The sequence below is a fragment of the Gossypium hirsutum genome, chromosome A12 (genome assembly GCF_007990345.1).
Source record: "Gossypium hirsutum isolate 1008001.06 chromosome A12, Gossypium_hirsutum_v2.1, whole genome shotgun sequence".
Classification (NCBI taxonomy): domain Eukaryota; kingdom Viridiplantae; phylum Streptophyta; class Magnoliopsida; order Malvales; family Malvaceae; genus Gossypium; species Gossypium hirsutum.
In genome coordinates, this window is record NC_053435.1 from 23,107,169 (window position 1) to 23,133,044 (window position 25,876).

A 25,876-nucleotide genomic window follows, 5' to 3' on the forward strand; every position below is an offset into this window, starting at 1 on the left:
CACACCTTGAACCCAAGCACCTCCCATGCCTTCCTAGCGTGCTTAGCCACTGGGCCAAGTGCTCCGTTATGCTAAAACGCAGCCCAAATTATTATTAAGGCCTACTGCCCAGATTCCCTAAGGTAGCATAAAATTAAAATTTTTCTAGAGTCTTAAACACCAAAACAACAATACTTTTATAAATATATATATTTTATTTTTTTCCCTATCTAATAATAATAATTATAATAATAATTTTATAAATATATCTAATAATAAAAATTTCAAATATCAATAATACAGTAAATAATAATAAAAATTTTCATAAAAATTTTTCAAACATACATGCAGTAATATTTTTCTAATAATAATAATTTTATCTCATAATACTAATTAAAATTTCGTAAAAATTTATAATATCCGTAATAATAAATACAGTAAAAATTTTCTAGTAGTAATTTAATTCAAAATTGTTTTCTTAAACGATAATATTTAAAACTTTTTAATTATTCAAGTTTTCTTCTATCCGAATCCCAGACTCAAGGCCCAATTCTTTCTAGGCCCAATTTTTGGGGTGTTACATAATATGAGAATAAATTTAAAAGAAATCATATGTAAGTATTTTAAACACAAATTTATTTTAAAAAAATTGACAACGTACATGAAAATCTTAAATAATATATAAAATATGAAAGTAATAGAAATACACAATGAGATATAATACACATAATAGATTTACAAAATATATGCTAGAATTTAAAATAATTTACATGTATAAAAAAAACCTCAAATATAAAAATGATTTTTAAAATATATTGTAAAAGAAGAAATTTGAATCAAATAACATCCAAAATATTTTTAAAATGGAATATCAAAGTTGATCATATATATATAATAAAGAAAGTTAAAAAAAGCATATTAGATATGAAAGGTTTGTAAATAACAAAAGAAAAAGTACGATAAAACATATTTTATATACATAGGGTTTTAACTTATATACAAATAGATTCAAAAGGAATTATGTATGTGAAATAACATGGAACTAATAAGATATATAGAATAAAAATCCAACTTTATCATGAACTACATGTATTTAATAGTATATAAAAACATTTAAAGGATATATTATACAAAAAAAACATTTTAAAATAACATGATAAAAAATTTGAAATAAAGATCTTATGTCAAGAAGGCAAAATCATCCTAAAAACTCAAAAAAAAGTATACATTTATAAAGAAAATCGAGCGAATAATAAAAAAAGTATACATTTATAAAGAAATAAATAAGCAAACAAGATGCAATTGAGCATCTGCGCAAAGGGGAGGGACCTGGGGTGCAATTAGCCCTTTCAAACAAAGAAACATGGACCCGGCCTATCCATCAGGTTAACATGCGGATCCCTCTCCCTTTGAAACGATGCCGTTTCACTTTCCATCAAAATCCTAATAACAAATGAACTCTACCATTTTTTACTAAAATTTATACCAAACCTCCCCTTTTTCCTATTCTCCACCTTGACCGACACTTGGGCTTCACCGACGCATAACACGCCTCCACCACCGCCGAGGTTTTCACCGGATCCGCAAGGATTCGTCGACTTTAGACCGGAGAAGAGGGCGTTGGCTAGATCGACACCAAGCAACAGATAAGCAAACCCTATTCTTTTTCTTTAGTGTATTTGTAAGATAAAAAAATGAAATAGTCTAATAATGACTAAGAATCAGTGAACCAACCAACTTTGAAAATGAACTCGATTCCCCTGCTTTATGAATCTTTTTCATTTTTTGTATTCATTCTTTGCATCTCTATTGCGTTTTTTTTGTGTAATTTTTGTTCGTGTGTAAAAAAGGTGCCCCTTTTACAATAAAAAATCAAAGGCTTTATAGCCGAATAACCAAAAAAAACAACAATTTTTGTCCTCTGCTTTCGAATTGACTTGTTACTACTTTTGTTTGTTTTCTTTTGCAGGTACGGAGCACGGGGCTGTGCGTTGGAGTGTGTACGGGAGCTGGCACGTCATACGGTGCGAGGGCAGTGTTGCTGGAGCAGAGGCGTTGTCCAGTTCTTGGCTGCGGAGCAAAATGAAGGGGGTGACCTAGGGTTTCTAAAGCTGTCAAGGAGATGGGCTTATTGGGCTTGTTTTGATTTGGGCTCGTCATGGGTATCGGGTCTGGGTTTAATTGGGCTATTTGTAATAGTTTTGGACTATTATAAGATTTAAATTTTGGTCTTGTATTTGGGTTAATATCGAACTTTTATTATTGGGTTTTTATTTTTTGTTTTTTTGGTTTGTTTGTAATGGGCCGGGCAAATTTGGCCCACTACATATGGCATGTATAGTCTAATATTTTTGTTGGTTGGATTTGAGTTGTACTTATGGAAGCCATGCGAAAATGGCTAAATATGATGTTTAAACTTAAGTAAATTATGGTTGATTTCATAATTAAGTAATGCTATAATATATAAATATATATGTGATGGAATTAATTTAGTATTCTTGGTATATGCGAATGAATTCATGGTCTGTTGGTATGGTTAGATTATGGATATATCATGCATAAGAGTGGATTGTTGATATGAAATTATTAAAGATGTATGCCGTTGACTATAGTATAAATTGGGCATTTGATATTGATTAGTTGATAATTGTTTCTAGAAGAAATAATTTGTTTGTGTACTTGGAAGATTTTTTATATGAGATGAATTTTGGTCGGCTTATGGGTTTAGTTATATGTGAGATTTTATCCACGTTTTATGAATGAGAAAGTTGCTAATGGATCTTTATTAAGTATAATTAAATTCAGCTTTGGTTGATAAAATGAATAAATGGACATTGATTTATGTTTGATTAAATTAGATGAGTTCATACAAGATAAAAATTGACTTTGTTTATGGTACTTTGATTATTAAATCATGTGTATATTAGATGTTTGAAATTTGGCATATTTATGAATTTTACAAATGCCCATATGAAAGGTATAATTGATAATGATTAGATGCCAATGAAATTAGATAATGATCAGGTGATTTATATATATACATTATTTATTTTATATATGTATGTAAGAAATCCTTGACTTTAATGAATGCTTTGTATTTGATAGGATTTAATATTGTCCATAAATTGTATATTTTAGAAATGTTATAAACTTTATGTTTAACTGTGATATTAAAATGATGATAATTATTAAATGATGAATTTTGTTTGATAATGCCTTGTAACCCGTTCGGTGACAAACACGGGTTAGGGGTGTTACAGATAATGAATTTTATTATCACTACAGCAAAATAGGTTTTTAGCGGCATTTTTAGCGGCGTTTTTTTATAAAAGCGCCGCTATAGGTTCACATTTAGTGGCGCTTCAAGAAAAAACGCCACAAAATTTACTCTAAACGTCGTCATTTTAGTAGAGCTTCAGTGGCATTAGCGGCGTTTGTACAAAAACGCCGCTATAGATCAGTATTAGTGGCGTTTTCAAAATAGCGCCGCTAAAGGTGTACATATTAAAAAACGCAGCAAAAAAATTTTGCAAAACACCATCGTCTTATATTGACCTTTTTAGTGGTGCTTTTATAAGAAACGCCGCTATATGTCTTATGTAGAGCTTTTAGTGGCACTTTTCTGAAAGCGCCACTAATACTGATATTTAGCGGCGTTTTTTTACAAACACCGCAAAAAATTTTGTGAAACGATGTCAGCTTGTGTAGAGCTTTTAGTGGCGCTTTTATAGAAAACGCCGCAAATTCTGATACAAAAAATCTTTTCATCTTTTTTTTTGTACTTTAAGTGGTTTATTTATATTAAAATACAATTTATTTTTAATTGAATATTTATATTCTTCAGAAAAAAAATAATGACATGTAGGAAAAATTTGAAAGTAAAAACATAGAAAAATATTTGTTAAAAATGATAAAATACTATTATTTAAAATAATTTTAAAGATTTTTGGTATATGACTGATTGTTTTTTAATTTATATGTTAAATATTTTCTTATATAATTGTAAAAGAGATTGTATTAATTTCAAAATATTGAATTAATTATCATTATAGTTTAGGGTACTTTACGGTTTAGGGTATATGATTAAGGGTTTAAGGTTTATGAGTTATGAGTTATTATTTTAAGGTTTAGGGATTATAGGGTTTAAGGGTTATGGTTTAAGTGTCAGGGGTTAGGGGTTTAGAGTTTATGTTTTATGATTCAAGGTTTATAGATTATGGATTAGGAATTGTGGGGTTTAGGGTTTTGATTAATTAGTATTTTTTAATTTATATATTAAATAATTTCTTATATAATTGTGAAAGAGATAGTATTAATTTTAAAATATTGAATTAATTATCTTTATAGTTTAGGGTTTACGGTTTACAAATTAGGGTATATGGTTAAGGGTTTTAGGGCTTATGAGTTACAACTTTAAGGGTTTGTGAATTATGGTTTAAGGGCTGGTGTTTAAGGTTTAGGGGTTAAGGGTTACGGCTTAAGGGTTTAGGGTTTAGAGTTTATGTGTAAGGTTTATAGTTTTAGGGTTTAGTGTTTAGAATATAGTGTTTGGGGTTTAGGGTTAATAAATTATGGTTTATGGTTTAGAGTTTAGGGTTTATGTGGTTAATGGTTATATGTTACGGGTCTGGGGTTTAGGTTTATGTGAAGGGTTTAGGATTTTAGGGTTTATGAATTAGAGGATTAGGGTTTAGATAAATTAGTATTTTTTAATTTATATATTAAATAATTTTTTATTTAATTGTAAAAGATATAATATTAATTTTAATATCTTAAAATATTAGAGTAGTGGTGTTTTTGAAAAAAATGAAATTATTTAGATTAAATTTTTAGATTAAATTATTTAAGAGATAATAGATAAAATTTATATATTTAAATATTAGATTTAAAAAAAACATTGATAACAAATAAAAATTAAATACAAAAAAAATGAATATAAAATGGAGGTTAGTGGCGTTTTTGAAAAAACTGCCACAAAAAGCATTTATCTTTAACTAAAACGCTGTCGTTTTAATTGGAGCTGGAAGGGGATTAGTGGCGCTACCTTACAAACGCCGCAATATATGGGATTTAGCGGCGCTTTTCCAAAACGCCACAAACGTTTAAATTTTTGATGAAACGACGTCGTTTTCTTTTCTAACATTTTATCCTCCTCATACCCGACATTTGCCATTTCCAGCATTAATTTCCACCCTTTTAACATATTTCCCCCAATTTCCCTAATCCCTAAAATTTCCCCAAATCCCTAAGCATCCAAAGCTCCTGAGGCTACCCGACCACCTACTCGTTGTCGTTCGCCGTCCTCACTGCTCTTGAGATTTCCCCTAAGTGCCTTTGGAATTTAGCAACCAAATTTTTTGGCACCAACTTTTCTTTCAAAATAACATATGCACGCGGTCCATTTCAACACCATGTGACTGTTATATCTTTTTGCTCAACTACGCAACAAGTAAGTGTGTGCTTGTTTTTTTTCGATCAATTTCTGTAAATCATAATTATATGGATTTAGTTTTTTATTTATTATTTGATTAAAATTTTTCCTTCTATTTTCTTTTAATTGCTTTATTTTAGTTCTAAGCTTAACGGATTTTGTTGCTATCGTTAAATAATGACATATTGTCTCAATAAAATAGAAAAAGGGATTTTAGTTTTAATTGCTTTATACATTATTAAATGAAAAAGGGATGATTATACCCACAATGTAAAAGAAAAAGAAAGAAGAACGATGAGTAATTTGACAATGTTTTTGTCAATTACAGAACGGACAAGTTTCATCACCCACAAGATTCATTCTTTTGGGTCAAATTACTTTTTTAGGAAAAGATATTACAGCAGCAAATATGTTATCTAGATAGGGATGAGTGTTATGTGCTCAACAAAAATCTGTCAACTTTATTCATGTAGTATTTGAATGATGATACTTCATATCATATACTCGAATATATGTCAAATGCAGTTATTAGATACCTTTAAAAAAATAGTGTCTAAATAACGAAACCAGCAAAAAAAAAAATTGCCAATATCTCCCAAACCAACTTGTGTTAAAATGTTTGAAATTGGAAGGTGGGAAACTGAGAATGGACATAAATTTGACATTTTTTTTCTGTTTTTTATTATACAATTAACATGTATTACAAAAGAATAAATTGCTATAATTATGACCTGAAAAAGTACAATTTGTTTCTTCATAGTTTGACGCATTCATCATCTGCAACCTCAATATCATCGTCCCAGTCCAGTTGAAAGAGTTCGCTGATCTCATCAACTCTGCTAGTCCAGTAACATCCTCCAGATACGTTGGTTGGTTAATATCTTGGAGTATGAATTGCATACCTCGCTTAATTTATAAATTTCTATAATTAAAGATAGTATAGAGATAGTATCTTTAAAGATACCTGGCTATGGATATAGACATATATCTGGCTATGGATATAGTCATATAGAGATAGTATCTTTAAAGATACCTAAAATACATAAAGAAGCTTTAAGAAAATCTGGATATACTCGTATCGAACATATATATTTTTAACATTTTAGAATATTTTTAATCATATTAGACAAATTTCTTGAATTATGTTTGAAGTTTTAATGTACATGTTTGTGGAGTTAAAATTTATGTTTTCTAGTGGTCCTGTTTTTTTATCTGCAATAGACGATTTTCACTCAGAGTAAGAATCCCACAGCTTTCCTCGCACGGTCTCTGGTTAGTAAATACTTCTATATCTCTCTACATGATACTGTTGACTATGTTCTCGAACTTGAGTGTGAGTATACTTGTGCAGACATAAATTTTTAGAGTGTAGATGCAATGATTTAAGTTTCGATACTAATACATTTATATATGATTGAAGACGACGAAAATTTTTTATGGTGATGATAATTTATGATAAATATTAAATTGTAAAAAAAATAGAATATTGATTATAATATATTGCATTAAGATCATCAAGTGCTGGTCTTGAACCTAGATCAGCTCTACATTTATGCAAACGACTTAGATTTTACTCAAAACTGAATAGAAGCTGGCTTGTCGGTCCATAGTCAACTTGTGTATGTACTGCCTTTTATTACTTTTAAGTCTTAAATATTGATTTAGCCAAAATAAATAAAGGTAAACTGCATTCAAAGTCACAAAATTATTAGTAAATTTTTGTTTTGGTCATTGAACTATTCAAAATTGCCATTGGTTTGTTCAATTTTGCGTTTCTATTGGTTTTCCTTTGTGCTGTTTATAGAGAAGATTGTTGGTTTCGATGCTACTTATGTTGTGATTTCTAGTTTCTACAGTAATAACTTTGTCACTTGTGGGTTTCAACTTATCAATTTTGTGGATTTTCTACAAATACCACGTATGGTAGACAAGTATTTTTTCTTATTTTCCTTCTTTATAATGTTTCTCTTCATAGAATGTAATCTTCTTTGTTCTTTCTCTTTCGGATTGAACCTGTTTCTTTGGTGTTGTAGGTCATTCAAGGGCAGGCATGGAAAACCCATTGGAGTGGGCCTTTTCTAGCAGTTTGGCATCAAATTATCAGGACCTTCATTTGCTGCTCTTTTCATACACTAAAGCAATATACAGAAAGCCTAGATAGCCAAAAGGTTAGTTATGATATTGAACTTATTTTTTATTATTTAAAAAATTAATAACAGAAGTAACTGCTAGATACCCCATATCTCATAGTTGATAAATCCATAGGACACAACCAAACTAAACTTTCTGGCAAACTTATCGCAAAAAACTCCTCACTGCTTAAATCAAACCCCAAAATTGCATTACTGAATCCACCAATTTTCCCTCTTGATACCCTAACCAATGGAGTGCCCCATTAACAAAAGTGGATGAAATCCCTGCTTCAACAGCGTACTTAGGTGAAGTGGGAGTAACCTTTTTCCAACAATTTTCATTAAGTGAAAACAAATAAGGTTCAATCAAAGTCTCACCTTTTTCAACCCCAACTATAAGTAGCTTATAATCATTGGTTTTCGAATCAAACCCAAACCCAAAATTTAAACGTACATCATCAGTATAGCAGCAAATATTTGGTTGAGGCAATGTAATGTATTTTTGAATGGAAGGGTTCCAAAAAATGAAATTCAAAACATCTTGTGGTAGAAAAGTAAGACAAACTAACCCATTGCAAGAACCAACCACTGCAGAATAAGACAAACACCCAAAAACAGGGAATTGAAGCTGCTTGAACTCATCAAAGTCATCATTATTATAATGTAAAATGGAGTTCTCTTTGCCCTTTTTAAAGCACCTAAGGAGGATGAAAGGAATGTTGTTGGGTTCTGAAAGTGAAGCTTGTAAATGGGTTGAAATGAAAGATGGGTTGCAAATGAGACTGTTCCAGGTCGTACAAACTGACCTGCATTTCACCAATGACTTTATTGGGAGTCTTTTAAGGATTTCAAGGATCACTTGTACAGGCAAATAATCAGACATCTTTTTCTCTTTTGCTCAGTTTTTGAAGAAATGAAATCGAAATGTATTAAAGGGAAAGGGGAAGAAGACAAAGAAGAAGACTAGACTAATAATTGCTTTATTAATGACAACCATAATTTTTAAGAATTTTTTTTATTCTTCTTCTGTAATCTAAAAACTTTCACTTTACTTTATGAGACAAAATAAGGGTGGGTTAGTTTGAAACAAAATTAAAGTAAAAAAATATTGTTACAAAACTAAATTAAATATTAATTGACCTTTTGAGAGAAATATTCTCTTAATAAAATAGTTTAATTTATTGATGTTGAAGTCATCATTTTTAGTTATAAATGTATATTATTGTTTTTTAAAGTTATTCTTTAAGAAAATTTAATTGATATTTTTTTAGAAAAATAAAATAATTTTAATTAGTACATGATAATGATGCCATTCTATATACAAAATCATTTTGAATTTGGTCAAAATTTTACTATTAATCATTATATTTTGTATAAATTATTTAATTTAACATTTACATTTTAATGATTATTTTTATTTTTTTGTATTTTTTGAGTTGTTTAATTTTAATTTTGGGTTTTATATATTTTGAAATTTTAGTCTGAACAGATAATAATAATTAAACTTATTTGGTTAAGTTATGCTATTATTTTTATATTATGAGTAAAGATGTAAATTTAGTTTATAGTCTTCAATTAGACAATTCTTAGTTGCAAAGTTTTTTATATTTTAAAATTTTAGTCTCAATGCAAACCATAATTGTTAAATCTATTAACTATTTGTTTTAGGAATAATGTGTGAAAATAGCAAGTTGGTTTAACATTATAAATGTAATAATATGTTTGACGCATCGAATTTTGAAAATAATGAAATTTAACTCAATTAATTCAATAGCTATCATATTATTAGGATTAAAATTTATATAATAAAAAATAATAAAAATTTATATAATCTCTACGTTTATTTATAACATTTCTTTAATTCTTAAAACGTAAAAAGAATATGTTTAAATGCACTTAAACTTGTATTCTCGAAATTGCTACAACAACAATAATACCAATTAAATAAAAGTTGAATTAGATTTCTTTAAAAATTTGAAAATTTAATATTAAAAATAAATTAATATTGTGATATCAATGCCTAAAATAATCAATTCATGTGATTTTGATATTAATAAAAATGGACTATCTCACCACATGGATCCAACAACAAGGCTCGAAGTTGGAGAACAAAATTTATTCATGTGATTTTTTTTTAAATTTATTTAAATTTTATTTAATTAAAATAATTTTTTTAGCTTGAGAAATAATATTTATCTTAATGTTAAATATATATCATATAATAACTTACAAAACTTACATAATACATAAATATATATCATATAATAACTTACATAACTTATATACCTTACAAAATACATAAATATATATCATATCATAACTTACACAACTTACATAATACATAAATATATATCATATCATAACTTACATACCTTACATAAATGTATATCATAACATAACTTAGATAACTTACAAAGCTTACTTAACTTACGTAATACATAAATATACACTTCAAAATCCCCCTGCCTGAATTAGTTTACACCTATTAGATAATTTATACTTGATATATATTATCTATTTTAGTAAACGCAATTTATTGTCAACTTTAGATTTCAAGAACTACGAAATGGATAGGAGTTGGATGAAATCGTCAAGGGTAAGCAATGCCTATCGAAATGGAGTACAAACTTTTCTAAATTTTGCATTTCAAAATGCAAGCCAAGATAATATGATTCTTTGCCCGTGTAAGAAGTGTGGCAACATCAATTGGCATTTTTGTGAAGTTGTCTACGAGCATCTAATTGTTGATGGCTTTATTCGGGGTATAAAAAATGGATTTTCCATGGAGAGTGTACATCTAGTGGAACTTTTTCAACGATTAATCCAACTTATCCTGATACTGATTACCACCAGTATGTTAGACAAGATGACATGGAAGGTATGTTGCGGGATGCATTTAATATGCATAGTCATGGTGAGCAATCGTTTCTACCTAACTTTATTGCATCCGACGATTGTAATATTGGTGGAATTTTTTTTTGCAAAACGGGAACAAGTGCACCTGATGAGGAGCCAAATGAAGAAGCGGCGAAGTTCTACAATTTACTTAACGAAATGAACGAAGAACTTTACGAGGGATCAAAATATTCAAAATTGTCCTTCTGTATTCGTCTATTTCACTTAAAATGTTTGGGAGGGTGGACAGGAAACTCTTTTACAATGCTGCTAGAGTTTCTGAGAGAGATGTTTCCGTTTGCAAAAATCCTCCAATCTTGTCAAGATATGAAGAGGCTAATAAAAGATTTGGGCCTTGTGTACGATAAAATTCATAGTTGCCCAAATGACTGCATGTTGTACTGGGGTGATCAGAAGAACCAACAGTCTTGTCATGTTTGCGGTAAGTCTCGTTGGATGAATGGGAATACAAAAGATGTAAATGGGGATGAAGGTGGGGCACATTTAAGAAAGAAGCCAGTGAAGGTTATGCGATATTTTCCCTTAATACCAAGACTTCAAAGGCTTTTCATGTCGTCTAAGACGGTTGATTCTATGAGGTGGCATAATGATCAACGAACCGATGATGGATTATTAAGGCATCCTGCTGATTCTTTAGCTTGGAAATTGTTTGACAGTAAATTTCCAAGCTTTGCGAGCGATCCTCGAAATGTGAGGCTTGGGCTTGCAACTGATGGCTTTAATCCTTTTAAAATCATGAATACTTCGTACAGTACTTGGCCTGTAGTGCTTGTTCCTTACAATTTGCCTCCATGGATGAAGATATTTATAATAACATTTGTTATATGATCTCTTACTCCAAATTCCCTTCCAAAATTATAAAATAATAATATAAAAAATTGCACATAAATTCAAAATTCTAGATAATTATCAACAGTACTTGAAAATATTTTCCCATTCAACAATACTTAATTACATTGAATATACAAAATAATTTACAAAAGAAACATACTTTCAATATTATAAGAATTCTTGACACAATCAAATCCTATATGAATAGCTGTAAAGGATGCGTTTGAAATCGAGGTGCGATATTTGTGCCAAGCCAACCAAAGGATACGTTTTCAAATACAATGCCTGTAGTTTCCAAATGCACCCATGCTGTGCCATGTTATCATCTGAAATTAACTTCTCGGTTCATCCGCACATGTTACGGCTCCTCCCTTCGCCGTCAACCGTTGACCCTTCTAGTTTCTCATGCGGCGAGTGTAACCGCAAAAGGTCAGGGAGGGTTTACCATTGCACCACATGCGATTACCATCTCCATGCAGTTTGTGCCAAGAACATGGTGAATGGGCTTCAAGCCAATGGTATCAAGGGCATGGACAAGCCGAGCATGTTGGGGATTGCCGCGAGGCTCGCATCTCAAGTGGTGATTGAGTTCATCGGAGGGCTGATCAAAGGGTTCGGGGAAGGTGTTGGGCAAGTGTTGGTTCAAACCACGGTCCAAGAAAGGTGCTACAGTAATAGATCATCTAGGGCTACATAAAATGCTCCTAATTAATTAATTAATTAAGACTATATAGTATTTATTAATTGATATTTCTTTGACATGTTGGATTTTTATTTTTATTTTTTGTTTAACAGTTGATGGGAGCTTAGGGTTTATAGTTTGAAGATGGGGAAGTGTTGCAGCTATTCATATAGGATTTGATTGTGTCAAGAATTCTTATAATATTGAAAGTATGTTTCTTTTGTAAATTATTTTATATATTCAATGTAATTAAGTATTGTTGAATGGGAAAATATTTTCAAGTATTATTGATAATTATCTAGAATTTTGAATTTATGTGCAATTTTTTTATATTATTATTTTATAATTTTGGAAGGGAATTTGGAGTAAGAGATCATATAACAAATGTTATTATAATTAAAACCAATCATAGAACAAACTTAGATGAAGATATCCCTAGTACTAGTACACAACATCAATGGGTTCGACATGATGTGGATGAAGATATTTACGAATAATGATGTAGTAAGATTTTACGATTTTTTAATTATATGTACTATTATAATTTTAATCTTAGTCATGTTATATAATTTAACTATTTTATATGTACTATTATTGTTGTAATTTGTTACTAAAACTTTAACTATTTTATGTGTATTGTAGGAAAAATGCGTAGAAGAAGATTACGAGATTTAAGTATTGTCCAAAATACTCCAAATTCAGAAGAAGCAAATAGTGAACAGCAGACAGTTGTTGGATCTTCGAATGTGCCGGAGACATTTGACGAGCCTGAAGAATTTCAAAGTAATGTTAAGTTAATTTTCCATGTGTTGACTTTTATTATTAATTTTTTGTCAATTTTAATATAATAATAGTATATCATTTTTCAGCTGAAAGTGGTGAGACGCGTAGAGTTCGAGGACGTACGCTGCTTAGAGATATATACAACTTAGATCCTGTCGAGCATGTCAAAGTAAGTAGAAATACTCATGGTCAGCCTGTTGGATCTGAAGCTCGACTTTTAGTAGTCTATTTGGGCATTTTAGCACGAAATGCCAATATGTTGCCCATCAACTACTAATCATGGCATCACATGCCTGATAGCAACAAAAATCAGGCTCTCGCTAATATTAAGGTAACAAACTGTAAAAGTAATTTATAATACTTTGGTTTAAGTTTCATTTATATTTACATTCTAAACTTGTGTTTTTTTAGGAGAGATTTGCTTTAGAGGTCTCCGATGATTATATCAAGAAGGCATTGGGTAAAAAATGGAGAGACAATAAAAGCACTTTAAAAAAAACATTATTTTAAGAAAGACATAAGCCTCGAGGAAAAATTGAGAAATGTCCCGCCGGGAATGCTGAGGTACCAATGGGAAGATGCAGTTAGATTCTGGAATTCAAAGAAAAGAGAGGTATTGCGTATTTCCAAACTCTTATATATAGTGTTTACTATATACGTAATAATAATTTCATTATGTAGGACCGTGAGCGAGTTGGAACAAGCAGCAGACAAAAACAAAAATTCACGCACACGGCAGGGTCGAGAAGTTTTACTTCTGTAGATGAGGCCGAGGTATTATGAATTTATTAATTCTTTCAAATATTAATTACTTTCTACTATTAAATAATATTTTTACTACTATATTGCAGGAAGTCAAATCTGGACAAAAAGTTGGACGCCTTCAGCTTTTTGAGATTACGCATAGGAAGAAAGATGGATCTCCTATGACATCTGAAGCTGGAGAAATTATGGTATATTTACTTAATAATATTTGATTTATTCTAAATATTTATAATGTTTAATTATAATTGTTTAATTCAATTCATCATTACTAGTTTTAAATAATGTTAAGTTATGTTGCATTCCTTTTTATTATATATTTCGTTTTTAACTGTTTAATTGATTTTTTAGGAGAAACTAAAGGAGAAGAAGGCGGAATATGAAGCGATTGCTTCGATTGATAGTTCTGTTAATCTTGAGAACATTGATAACAGAATTATCACTGAAGTTTTGGGTCTTGAAAAGTACGGTCGGGTTCGATTTCAAGGATCTGGTGTTACCCCGACCCAATATTTTGGATCCGGCTCCCAGCAATACATGCCTTCCGGAAGTCAAGCTCAAGCTAAAGTTCAGAGGTTAAGAGACCAGATGGTTCAGATGCAAGCGAACACGGTTGAACAAATTGCCGAGGTTCAACGAAAATATGAAGAACTCCAGCAACAACTTAGAGCGGAGGCAGCAGAGAGGGAGGTAGCAGCAGCAGCGAGGGAGGCAGCGACAACAGCGAGAGAGGCAGAGGCACGAGCGAGGGAGGCAGAGGCAGCAGCGATGGCAGCAGAGCAGAGCAAAAAGTACAATGACCTCCAGCAACAGCTTCAGCAGATGATGCAAATGTTTCAGCAATCGCAAAAGCCGCCATCTTAGACATTAGTTTTCTCATTGTAAGAATGTTTTTAACTTTGTCACGTTTAACATTATTGTAAGAATATTTTAAATTATACTTTATTTATTAATTATATCATATATCTTTCGTTAAATTTGAAGTATTATTTAGAATTAATGTTTTTGGTTGTGTTTTTTATGCTAAATTTACTGTTTTTGGCTGCATTCTATACTATATTTGTTGTATTTGGTTGGATTTTAATGCAGGAAGGGCTAGATATTGGTGAAAAAAATATATTGCAAATCTGTCAAAATTAGCGGCGTTTGTGGAAAAAGCGCCGCTAAAAGTAATGGCTTTTAGCGGCGTTTGCAAAAAAAGTGCCGCTAAAAGCCAAGACTTTTAGCGGTGCTTTTACCACAAACGCCGCTAAAAAGCCATTACTTTTAGCAGCGCTTTTCCCACAAACGCCGCTAAAAGCCATGACTTTTAGCGGTGCTTTTTTAAATAAATGCCACCAAGTTTTTGCGGTGTTACCTTTAGCGGCGTTTTTAGCAGCATTTTGAAAAGCGCCGCAAAAAGTTTTAGTGGCGCTTAAAAGCTCCACTAAAGGCTAAAAAAAGCGCCGCTAAAAGTCTATTTTCTTGTAGTGTATTTTTTTAGATGGTTATTTGGGATATAACCAAATAGTTGTAGCTCCAAAAGACCAACATAAAACAACCTTTACTTGTCTGTACGGTACGTTTGCTTTTAGGCGAATGCCTTTTGGTTTATGAAATGTACTTACAACCTTTCAATAATGCATGATGGCAATATTCATTGATATGGTTGGAATTTTTTTTGAGGTATTCATGGATGATTTTTCTATTTTTGGTGACACTTATGATATCTGTTTGAGTAATTTGGCTAAGGTACTGAAGAGATGCAAGGAGACGAATCTTGTCCTTAATTGGGAGAAATGCCATTTTATAGTTAAGGAAGGGATTGTCTTAGGGCATAGAATTTCAAAGAAAAGAATTAAAGTCGAAAAGGAAAAGGTGGACATAATTGAAAGATTACCGGCACTAATGAATGTGAAAAGAGTTCGAAGTTTCTTAGGCCATGCTGATTTTTATCGAAGGTTTACCAAAGATTTTTCGAAAATTTATAAACCATTGTGTTTGTTGTTAGAGAAAGATACAGTGTTTGATTTTAACAAAGCATGTTTAGAAGCTTTTGAAGAGCTGAAAAAATAGTTAATCTCAGCCCCAATAATCATTACACCCAATTGGAGCACCCCTTTTGAGTTGATGTGCAATGCAAGTGATTATGCTGTTGGAGCTGTGATGGGTCAAAGAAAAAATAAAGTGTTCCACCCTATTTACTATACAAGTAGAACCTTGACTGGAGCCCAACTCAATTATACGGTAACTGAAAAGGAACTATTTGCTATAGTTTTTGCTTTTGACAAATTTCGCTCATATCTTATAGGTACCAAAGTTTTAGTATTTACTGACCATGCAGCCATTAAATACTTGCTCACGAAGAAAGATGCAAAACCAAGGCTAATTTGTTGGATACTTTTACTCCAAGAATTTGACCTTGAGATCCAAGATAGAAAAGGAGTTGAAAATCAAGTAGTTGATCATTTGTCGAGGTTGGAGTAAGATGAGGTAACTCAAACACATGTGCCTATCAATGAGAATTTCCGAAATGAACACTTATTTGAGGTGAGTCGAATTCATGAAACACCTTGGTTTGCTGATTTTGCCAATTATCTTGCATGTGGAATAATTCCTCAAGAAATGACATACTAACAAAGGAAGAAATTCATTCATGATAATCAGTATTATTTATGGGAAGGCCCGTTCTTGTTTAAACAGTGTGCAGATAATATAATCCGAAAGTGTATACTAAAAGTAAGATTGCTGAGATCTTATATCATTGCCATTGATCTCCAAGTGGGGAACACTTTGGTGGTGCACGTACTGCAGCTAAGGTTTTGTAAGCAGGTTTTTTTTGGCCTACACTATTTAAAGATGCTTATGCTTATGTGAAGAATTGTGATAGATGCCAAAGGAGCGGAAACATATCAAGGAGGAATGAAATGCCCTTAACAAATATTTTGGAGATTGAATTATTCGACATATGGGGCATTGACTTTTTAGGCCCATTTCCTTCTTCGTATGGGAACAAATACATCTTAGTTGCTGTGGACAATGTATCAAGTGGGTTGAAGCTGAAGGGTACTGTACAAATGATGGTAAGGTAGTCATGCGATTCCTACATAAGCATGTGTTTACACGATTTGGGACACCAAGAGCTATTATTAGTGATGAAGGTTCTCATTTTGTGAACAAGTTGTAACACTCCTAACCCGTATCCATCACAGGACTAGGGTTAAGAGGCATTATCGGACATATCGAAACAATACAAAATCATAAATCATACATCATCATATCATAGCAATTCATACACAAATAGTCCCTTTAGAAGGTTTATGAAACCTTAAACATACTTTGCAGAAGGTTCGGACCAAACCGAACACATACAAAATTTTTCAAAACTTAAATAAATTTTATAAGTTACAGAGGTCACACGACCGTGTGAATAGGCCATGTGCCTCACATGACATTAGACACGTCCGTGTGTCTAGACCGTGTCAAATCAGGGCATACATACCGACTTAATCACACGGCCACAAGACATGCCTGTGTGCCTTAGCCGTGGTCGAAATTGACTTGGGTAACACGGCCAGCCACACCCCTGTGTGCCTTGGCCGTGCTCAAGACTGACTTAAAAACATAGGGTACCCAGGGGACACACGGCTGTGCAACATGACCGTGTGTCGCACATAGCTGAGACACACGCCTGTGTCTCTGCCCGTGTGGACAAAAATAAGCCATTTGAAAAGCCAAATTGCCACCCAATTTGGGTCAAACCTACAATCATCAAACCAAGCACATTTGCACTATAATTTCAGCCAATTTCAATACCGAAACTTACATCATTCATGCCATATTATCATCAACCAAATTCACTCTTATAATTTACACTCAATCATGTCAAATCATAAGCCAAATTCATATTAAATCATATGTTTCAGAACTCCAATTCACTTTATCTATTCACATGCCAAAACCTTACCAAATTGACCATTTCACTAGACCACTGAAACACATCAAAACATACCGTTTATGAACACAAGAATATACTAAATTCATTCATAACCTCATCCATAAACAAGTGATATCACCTGGCTAGATATACACATCACAAAACATAACCAAAATCCTCTAGCCTATACATGCCATACTACAATATAAACATTTTCAAAAGGTACCAAAATAGAGTTCTGATAAACCGTAATTTATACATATTTCTATCCTATACTTAGCACATTTTATGGATGATTTTTCCTTAAAATTGGTGAATTCGATGCTTCTAATGCCTTAATTTCATATTTTATACTTATATGAGCATAGGAGAGTGAAAGGAATGAGAAACGGGCCAAAAATGGAGAAAATGGGCCAACGTACAAAATCAACACAGCCTGGACCTCCTCACATGGGCAGACCACACGACCGTGTCAATTTGACAAAATCGAAGCACGACTCACACGGGTGGACCACACGCCCGTGCCTATTTAACAGGCTTGACCACGACCTGAAGTAACCACACACAGGCGTGTCTCTACCGAGCCCAAGTTTAGTCCAATTCAAAAAAGGCTAATTTTGAGGGCTCTTAGGCATTCCAAAGCCTATAAATACACCCTAGAAGAGGAGAAGAAGGGGGGACATAGGGAAGGAAGTAGGGAACTGCTCAAGGAAAATCGATTGATCCATCTCAGAAGCCGGATTCATCATCAAGACTGAAGATCTCCCCTCAGTTTCCCTTCAAGAGTTTTGGGTTTTTATTTATGTTTTGTATTCATTATTCTTTTGAGATGTTTACCTTTTTAGTTATGAGCTAAAACCCTTAAATACCTAAGGGGAATGAAACCTAAGACAGATCTTGTTATTATTATCTGAATTGTATGATAAATATTTGACTTGTTCTTAATTATGTGTTCTTAATTCTTGATTTGATATTCTAGGATATTGATTCAAGTTATGCTTTTATTCAGAGGAGGAATAGACCCTATCTAAGAGTACATTTGTCATAATTAAGCGGAGTTGATTGCGCGCCTAGAGATAGGGTGACAAGATTTTGCCGGATTAGGGTGAAAGGAGATCTATAGATCGAGTTAATGCAACCTTATGGAGTTAATTAGAAAGAGATTTCAATTATTTAACCTAGGGTTAGACGTTGTTAGTCTCGAGAGGGATAATAATATAACTTGGGGATTTCTACGGATCAAGTCAAATGAATAAATCATCCGATTTAGAGTCAAATAACAAGTGAAGTCTAGGTGGATTTTTCCTTAGGTATTGTCTTAATTCAATCGTTTTTCCGAAAGTAATTCCCAATTCTATTTTCTGTGAATGCTTACTTTAGTTAATTAGTTAGTTAAAACAAACCCCATATTCTTAGGCTAGATAATAAAAAAACAATCATTACTAGTACTTTTAGTTCCTTTGGGTTCGACAATTCGGTCTTGCTAAAGCCATGCTACTGTTCGATAGGGACACTTGCCTTCATCGTGATAATAGTTAGTTTCAAGAACGATTCATTATAAATATTTAAAACCTGTCATGAATATCACGTATCAAGTTTTTGGCGTCATTGCCGGGGAATTAAGATATTAGGAACATTCGATTTTTATTACTTTAGCCATTTACTTTTATTGCAATTTAAATTTTATTCTAATTTTTATTACTAATTCTTCTTTTTCCCTTTTTCTGACAGGTTTTTATAGTTTATAACTAGAAGAAACCTATCAAGACCATTACTTTTTGACAGTGAGATTGATCGCACAGTTCGTAGAAACCAAAGAGATAAGGTGAAGCTTAAGATACACAGAGAACGAGCAAGAGGACAATATTCAAACCACAACCGAGGAGATGGCTGAAAACCAAGAAAATCCGCTACCTCCTGCAATTGTTGTGAATCAAAATCCTGCTCGGCACACTATGTATGATTATGCTAAACCTAATTTAACAGGAACTGAGTCAAGTATAGTTAGACCGGCTATTGCTGCAAATAATTTTGAACTGAAACCTAACACAATTCAAATGATACAACAGTTTGTTCAGTTTGATGGTTTGCAGGACGAGGATCCAATGCTCATTTGGCAAATTTCCTAGAATTTTGCGATACCTTTAAAATTAATGGCATTTCTGATTTCACCATTCCTATTCACCTTTGGTTGTTTCCCTTTTTGTTAAGAAATAAAGCTAAACAATGGCTGAACTCGTTACCACGAGGGTCAATCACTACTTGGGAACAAATGACCGAAAAATTTTTATTAAAATGTTTTCCACCAGCTAAAATAGCCAAATTACGTAATGATATCTCTTCTTTTGTGCAGATGGATTTAGAAACATTCTACGATGTATGGGGGAGATACAAGGACCTTTTGAGAAGGTGCCCTCACCATGGGTTACCGCTTTGGCTACATGTTCAAATGTTCCATAATGGCCTGAATCCTTCGACTCGGCAGATGATTGATGCAGCCGCTGGAGGAACTATCATTAATAAGACACCTGAGGCAGCATACGAATTTATTGAGGAGATGTCACTGAATAACTATTAGTGGCAAGTTATGAGAACAAAGCCGACGAAAGCAGCCGGTGTTTTCAACCTCGACGTGGTTACTATGCTATCTAACCAAGTAGAACTCTTAAATAAAAAGATTGATGGTTTGTGTGGTTCTACTCTGGTACATCCAGTGATGAGGTGCGTTTCGAATGGAGGAGGAGCATGCACAAAATATCAACCCTTCAACCCTAGCATCGAGGAGGAACAAGTCCAATATATGGGTAACAATAACTCTAGATCCCAAAATAACCCATATAGCAATACTTACAATGCAGGTTGGAGGAACCACCCAAAATTTTCATGGGGAGGCCAAGGAAATCAGAGACGGCCTCCAGGCTACCAACAACCACCCTACTAACAGGAAAAGAAGCCAAACCTTGAAGAGATGCTAACCAAATTCATCTCGGTGTTAGAAACTCATTTTCAGAATACTGAGATAGAACTCAAAAATCAACAAGGATCAATCCAAGGGCTCGAAACTCAGATTGGATAGCTTGCTAAGTTAATTTCTGAACGACCAGAAGGTAGCTTGCCAAGCAACACTGAATCTAACCCAAGGGAGCAACTCAACGCGATTACTAGTTAAGATAAGGAAGGGTTAGTCACACCTGAACCAGAACCAAGGCAAGAAACTGAGATAAGCAAAGGTAAAGGTGAGGTAGACCACAATAAGCAGAAACCGGTAAGTACAAAATACAAACCTCATGTGCCATACCCCAATGCGACAAGGAAAGCCCGCTCAGACGAACAATTTGATAAATTCCTTAACTCTTAAAAAAATTACATATTAACTTACTGTTTATTGAAGCTCTATCGCAAATGCCAAACGCAATGAAATTTTTAAAGGAGCTTTTAGTAAATAAGCGGAAGTTGGACGAGGCTTCGCATGTTAAACTAAACGCAGTTTGCTCAGCTATTCTACAGAATAAACTACCCAGCAAATTGAAAGATCCAGGGAGTTTTACAATTCCTTGCTTAATTGGTAGTTTAGATGTTAATAATGCATTAGCTGATTTAGGGGCTAGTATTAACGTCATGCCTTATAATATGTTTAAACAACTAGGTCTTGGGAAACCCAAATAGACTAGGATGAGCATTCAATTACCAGATAAAAGTATAAGATTTCCTAGGGGTGCTAGTTAAAACAAACTATAAGATAAAACAGACTAGGATGCCTTAGAAGATGTGCTAGTTAAAATCGATAAATTTATATTTCCCGTTGACTTCGTTGTTCTAGACATAGAAGAGGATAGCAACACTCATTTGATTTTAGGAAGACCCTTTTTAGCAACTTCTAGAACTATTATTGATGTTGGCACAGGTGAGCTCACATTTCATGTGGGAGACGAAACAATCACCCTTCACGCTCGCAATTTCGGCAACACATCGAAAATTGAAGGTGATTGTCTAAACCATTCTACTAAAACTGACAATAAGGTGCAACCTACTTTGCAGGAAATAAGTTTGAAGGAAGTACATGAGCCATTTTCAAGCAATAGTATAGGACCTATTCATGAAGAACGAAGGCTACAAATCGAGGAGCTAGATGAATGGCGGACACAAACCGAGAACACACGATAAACCAAAACTACACCAGAACAAGCTTAATACCTTTCCAAATCAACTTAAGGTTGGAGATAAAGTTTTATTAGATGCCGCAGATCCTCACATTGTCACTGCTAAACCGAATGAAGAAATTCCTCTTACGGTACTTAGCATTTTTCGATTCGGTACAGTCGAGGTAAGTCATCCCAAGTTCGGCACTTTTAGGGTAAAAAATACCCACCTAAAACCTTATTTTGATGAGATTCATAGCAGGAATGAGGAGTATAAACTCCTCGAACCACCATGACCATTCAATGGAGAGGTAAGTCGAGCTTAGACTAAAAATAAGTGCTTCTCGGGAGGCAACTCGAGCACTAACTGTATTAACTTCTTTAAATTTTAGTGTTTAACACCTAACTTACTAACAGAGCTCTTGAATACAGGTTTACCACACAGACACGGCCAAGAACACGGGTGTGCTTAGGACCGCGTGGAAATAGGGCAAAGATTTTTTGCAGCACGGGCTACGATAAATCGCCACGACTGTGCGACATGGTCGTGGACGAACTTGCCAAAACAACACGGGCATGTGACACGCCCGTGCCTGGAAACCGTGGCCAAACCTGACAAATTAACACGGACGTGCGACACACCCGTGCCGAGCAACCGTGGGCAAACCTGTCAGATTAACACGGGCGTAGGCCTACATACACGGGCGTTGGAGAAGTGAACGAAGACAGACACGGCTGTGTGACATGGCCGTGTGCACCCACACTCCCAAAGAGCACAGGCATGGGCCAAAAGTCAGACGCGCCCAAATTCAAAATTCACGAATCACACAGGAAAAAAATTAGGGAACACAGGTGTGTCCCCTGGCCTTGTGTCCCCAAATCTATAAATACCCTTTACTATTCATCATCATCTTCACCCAAAATCCCTAACCCTAGCCGCTGCAAGTCCACACGGCCTCCCTGCGCTGCCTCCAACTCCATTTTCGACGCACATTCTCATCTTTTTAGCGCTTGTTTACTTTTTTCTCTTTTATTTTACTTAGTTCTAATGCTAATTACCATGTTAATCTTCATTTATCCCATACTATTTCCATTTTTCTATCATTCAAATCCCATTGTTAGATTAGCTACCATTTATTTCATGTGATGTTTTTCTTTATTACTTCATGATTTCTTAAGCCCCATTTACGTATTCTAAGTCAATATTCACTTGTTTATTATTCTTTTCCATTATAACCCATGCATCGTGATACATTCATACTTTTTATATTTCCATCAAGCTCTTTTCCATTTTGATTTTCATACTAATACCACGACATTATGCCATAAAATTTATTATTTTGGCTAGGTCTGTTAGTGTTAGTAGTTGTGCCTGAAATTATTTATGACCTTTTCCTTGTTGAATTTGTTTCCATTTTACCTTACCCAATCATCGAAACGGAATAATGGTTTTTCTTGTAGGTATACCATGTCATCTTCACGAGGAAAGAAAGTCGCCGTCCCTACTTTGAAGAAAACGAAGGGAGCGTCATCTTCCTCGGGTTCTACCGTGAAAATTCGTCACCCTTTCCAGTAGTTCCCCATTGGGCCCTAAGAAGAACTTTTCCAAATTCTACGGGCCCAACCCTTGGAAGTGGGCCACTGCATAGCTTGTTTTTATTAGTTATAAAGAGCTCCTAAGCTCATCATCGCATAGGAACTAAAAACTCCACCGGGAAAGGTTCTCCACGACTGCCATGTCCTACTTGACCACAACCATAGCTGCCACCAGATATAATACTCTTTTGGTGCAAGACTTATGGACTAATGAACCTCTACCACCACCGGAGTATCCTCCTCCACCCTCATGCCGATTATTCTCCAAAACTCCAGTTCAAGAAAATTCATTCATCATTCAGGAAGTTTCACTTCTCTCCCTATCTTATGATTATGAATCTATCTTTTTCATTATATCTATCTTTGTACATTGAGGGCAATGTACATATTAAGTGTGGGGGGTCTTTTATATCAAAAAAATCCCTGAATTTTGTTTTATTCTCATGTGATCTTCTCATATCATTATTAGAATGAATTCCAATTAGTCTATAATGTTTATTGATATGTCTTGAATTAAAACATAGGCATTTATGCATTGATTGTTTAAAATTTAAGACATTAGGGAATTAAGCATGATAAGTTGATTTTTAAGAATTTAAAATTTTAGGTTGTTTCCCTAAGTTTAGGTATTATCTTGAATTGAAATTCACAAGTTTAAACATAAAAAAAAGCCATAATTTTTGTGAGATCTTGAGCCGTTAGAGCATTTATTATTTCTTTAATGCTCACTTTCATTATGAGTGCATCAGTATCGAATTGTTATTCTAGAAATTGTTATTCTAGAACTTGCTTGATTATGTATGTCAAGGCCACACCATTTGATTTGATATGTCAAAATGAGAAAGGCACTTAGGTTTAACCCACTCACTCCATAAAAGCCTACCTTCACAATTAACCCTTAGTGAACCCCCTTGAGCCTAACAACCTATTCATTGATTTACCCTCAATATTAACCCATAACTTATTATTGTTGAAATCCCCTAAATTAATTTGATCCCTATTTTTTGTCGAGATTTGAGTTGGAATAGTGGTTAGCTATGTTTTATTCTATTTTGTAATTTGACTTGTTCTTGCTAAAAAAATAGATGTTTACATATTAGTAGTTGTGATCTTCTGAACTAAAAAAGTTAAATTTGATATTCTGAGAAAAAGCTCTGTTGTACGCAATTGATGACTAGTCATTTTTCTAGTTAGGCAATTTTTCAATTCAATATCGATTCTAACCCTTTTTTTCAACTTGTGACCACACCCTCTAACCAAAGCCACGTTACAACCCTCTAAACACCTTTTGATTGATGTTTCATGTCAATTTATAGTGGTGGAGATTTGATTTTCATGCAAGCCTATGGTAATCACTTTTCATTATTGACTATTGAGTGCTTCATTTATTGTCCTTAAACACCTTGAGTGATTTGAGTGAATCTTTAGTGAGGATGTGAAACTACTGTTTGATAGGTATACTTTCCTTCATCGTGATAATAGTTAGTTTCAAGAACGATTCATTATAAATATTTAAAACCTATCACGAATATCACGTATTAAGTTCTATAGTGTGGTGACAATCATTTATGATCCCCGAGCTCCTGATAGCTACGATATCTATAAAGCAATGCAAACGCAAAAAAAATAAGCTTTCAAAAGCTTAGTACGCCATATACAAAAGCTTTCAAAAGCTTAGTAAGCCATATACAAATAAACTTATCAAATAACATCAATTCATTCATATAATTTAAGGCAAAACACATTCAGTTAGCCATATATCTCTTATATTTCATTTGAACATGATTCACATACACATATAACTCATTCTCATAGCAACTCATACTTATATCATATATTTAGCAAGGTACATATACTTACCTTTCATTCTCAAATGTGCTATACAATTCAAACGTACCTGAGTCGGATACAAATTCACATAGTCATCTATTATCTCAGAATGCCTGTTGAACCGTTCGAAATCATAAGGATACATGGATAGCTCTAAAAGCTCATACAATGCCAACATCCCAGACGTGGTCTTACATGTAATCAAATATCGATGCCACTGTCCTAGGCAGGGTCTTACATGAAACCAAATAAGATGCCAACATCCCAGACGTGGTCTTACATGTAAATCATAAGTCGATACCAACGTTCCAAACGTGGTCTTACACGATAACACATATTGGATCTTATGTCATGACATATGTATCCTAACTATTCCTAAGGTTCGTACGGGGCTTTTCGGACGTCGAAACTTTGTTGATACTTTCTCGGATGTCTCAATTTTCTCAACTCATATATTCATTCATCATAGTACAATAGCATATAATCGATAGTAATTCAATTCAAAACACATTTATTTTTCTATAGACTTACCTCGTACGGATTCGGATAGATAGAATCGGCTACTCGATGACTTTCGATTTTCGCCGATCAAATTCCATTTTCTTTAGTTCTTGATCTATATAAATTTAGCTGTTTATTACCATTTTTCCCTTAAGCTTTTAATAAATGATAATTTTGTCCCTAATCAATTAGTCTCTCAATTGAGCTGATTTTTCTCAACTAACATTTTATTCTATCACCTTAAACTAGTTTACAACCTTTAGGAATCAGAATTTCAGCAATAGACTTTAATTCCAAGCATTTTCACAATTAGGTCCTAAAAATCAATTTCTATTGAAATTACCTAATAAAATCATCTCATAAACAAATTAAAGCTTT

The 25,876-nt window shown here is 33.3% G+C and overlaps 1 protein-coding gene and 1 non-coding gene across 10 annotated transcripts; one reads left to right on the forward strand and one right to left on the reverse strand.

The window, feature by feature from the left end:
• Nucleotides 1–5,060: 5,060 nt before the first annotated feature.
• Nucleotides 5,061–12,673, forward strand: LOC107925225 (uncharacterized). Of its 9 annotated transcripts, none has more exons than XR_005906603.1 (5): nt 5,062–5,428; nt 6,171–7,328; nt 7,444–7,578; nt 12,085–12,180; nt 12,614–12,673. XR_005906603.1 is itself a non-coding variant. In XM_041083947.1 (2 exons), exons 1-2 carry the CDS (start codon nt 11,507–11,509, stop codon nt 12,086–12,088), a joined length of 450 nt encoding a protein of 149 aa, XP_040939881.1. In that variant the 5' UTR covers nt 11,166–11,506; the 3' UTR covers nt 12,089–12,181. The 9 variants fall into 9 exon arrangements, 1 of the variants encoding a protein (XP_040939881.1); XR_005906606.1 differs by having other exon boundaries at nt 5,080–5,428; nt 6,171–6,297; XR_005906607.1 differs by having other exon boundaries at nt 5,080–5,428; nt 6,171–6,279.
• A 7,079-nt stretch (nt 12,674–19,752) lies between these two features.
• Nucleotides 19,753–19,859, reverse strand: LOC121212028 (small nucleolar RNA R71). The gene has a single exon (XR_005907240.1). It is a non-coding gene; the product is annotated as a small nucleolar RNA R71 (small nucleolar RNA).
• Between the last annotated feature and the right edge of the window lie 6,017 nt (nt 19,860–25,876).

Excerpts from the sequence above, each read along its gene's own strand:
- LOC107925225 (XM_041083947.1), top strand. The coding sequence starts at position 11,507 with ATGCGTTTGAAATCGAGGTGCGATATTTGTGCCAAGCCAACCAAAGGA.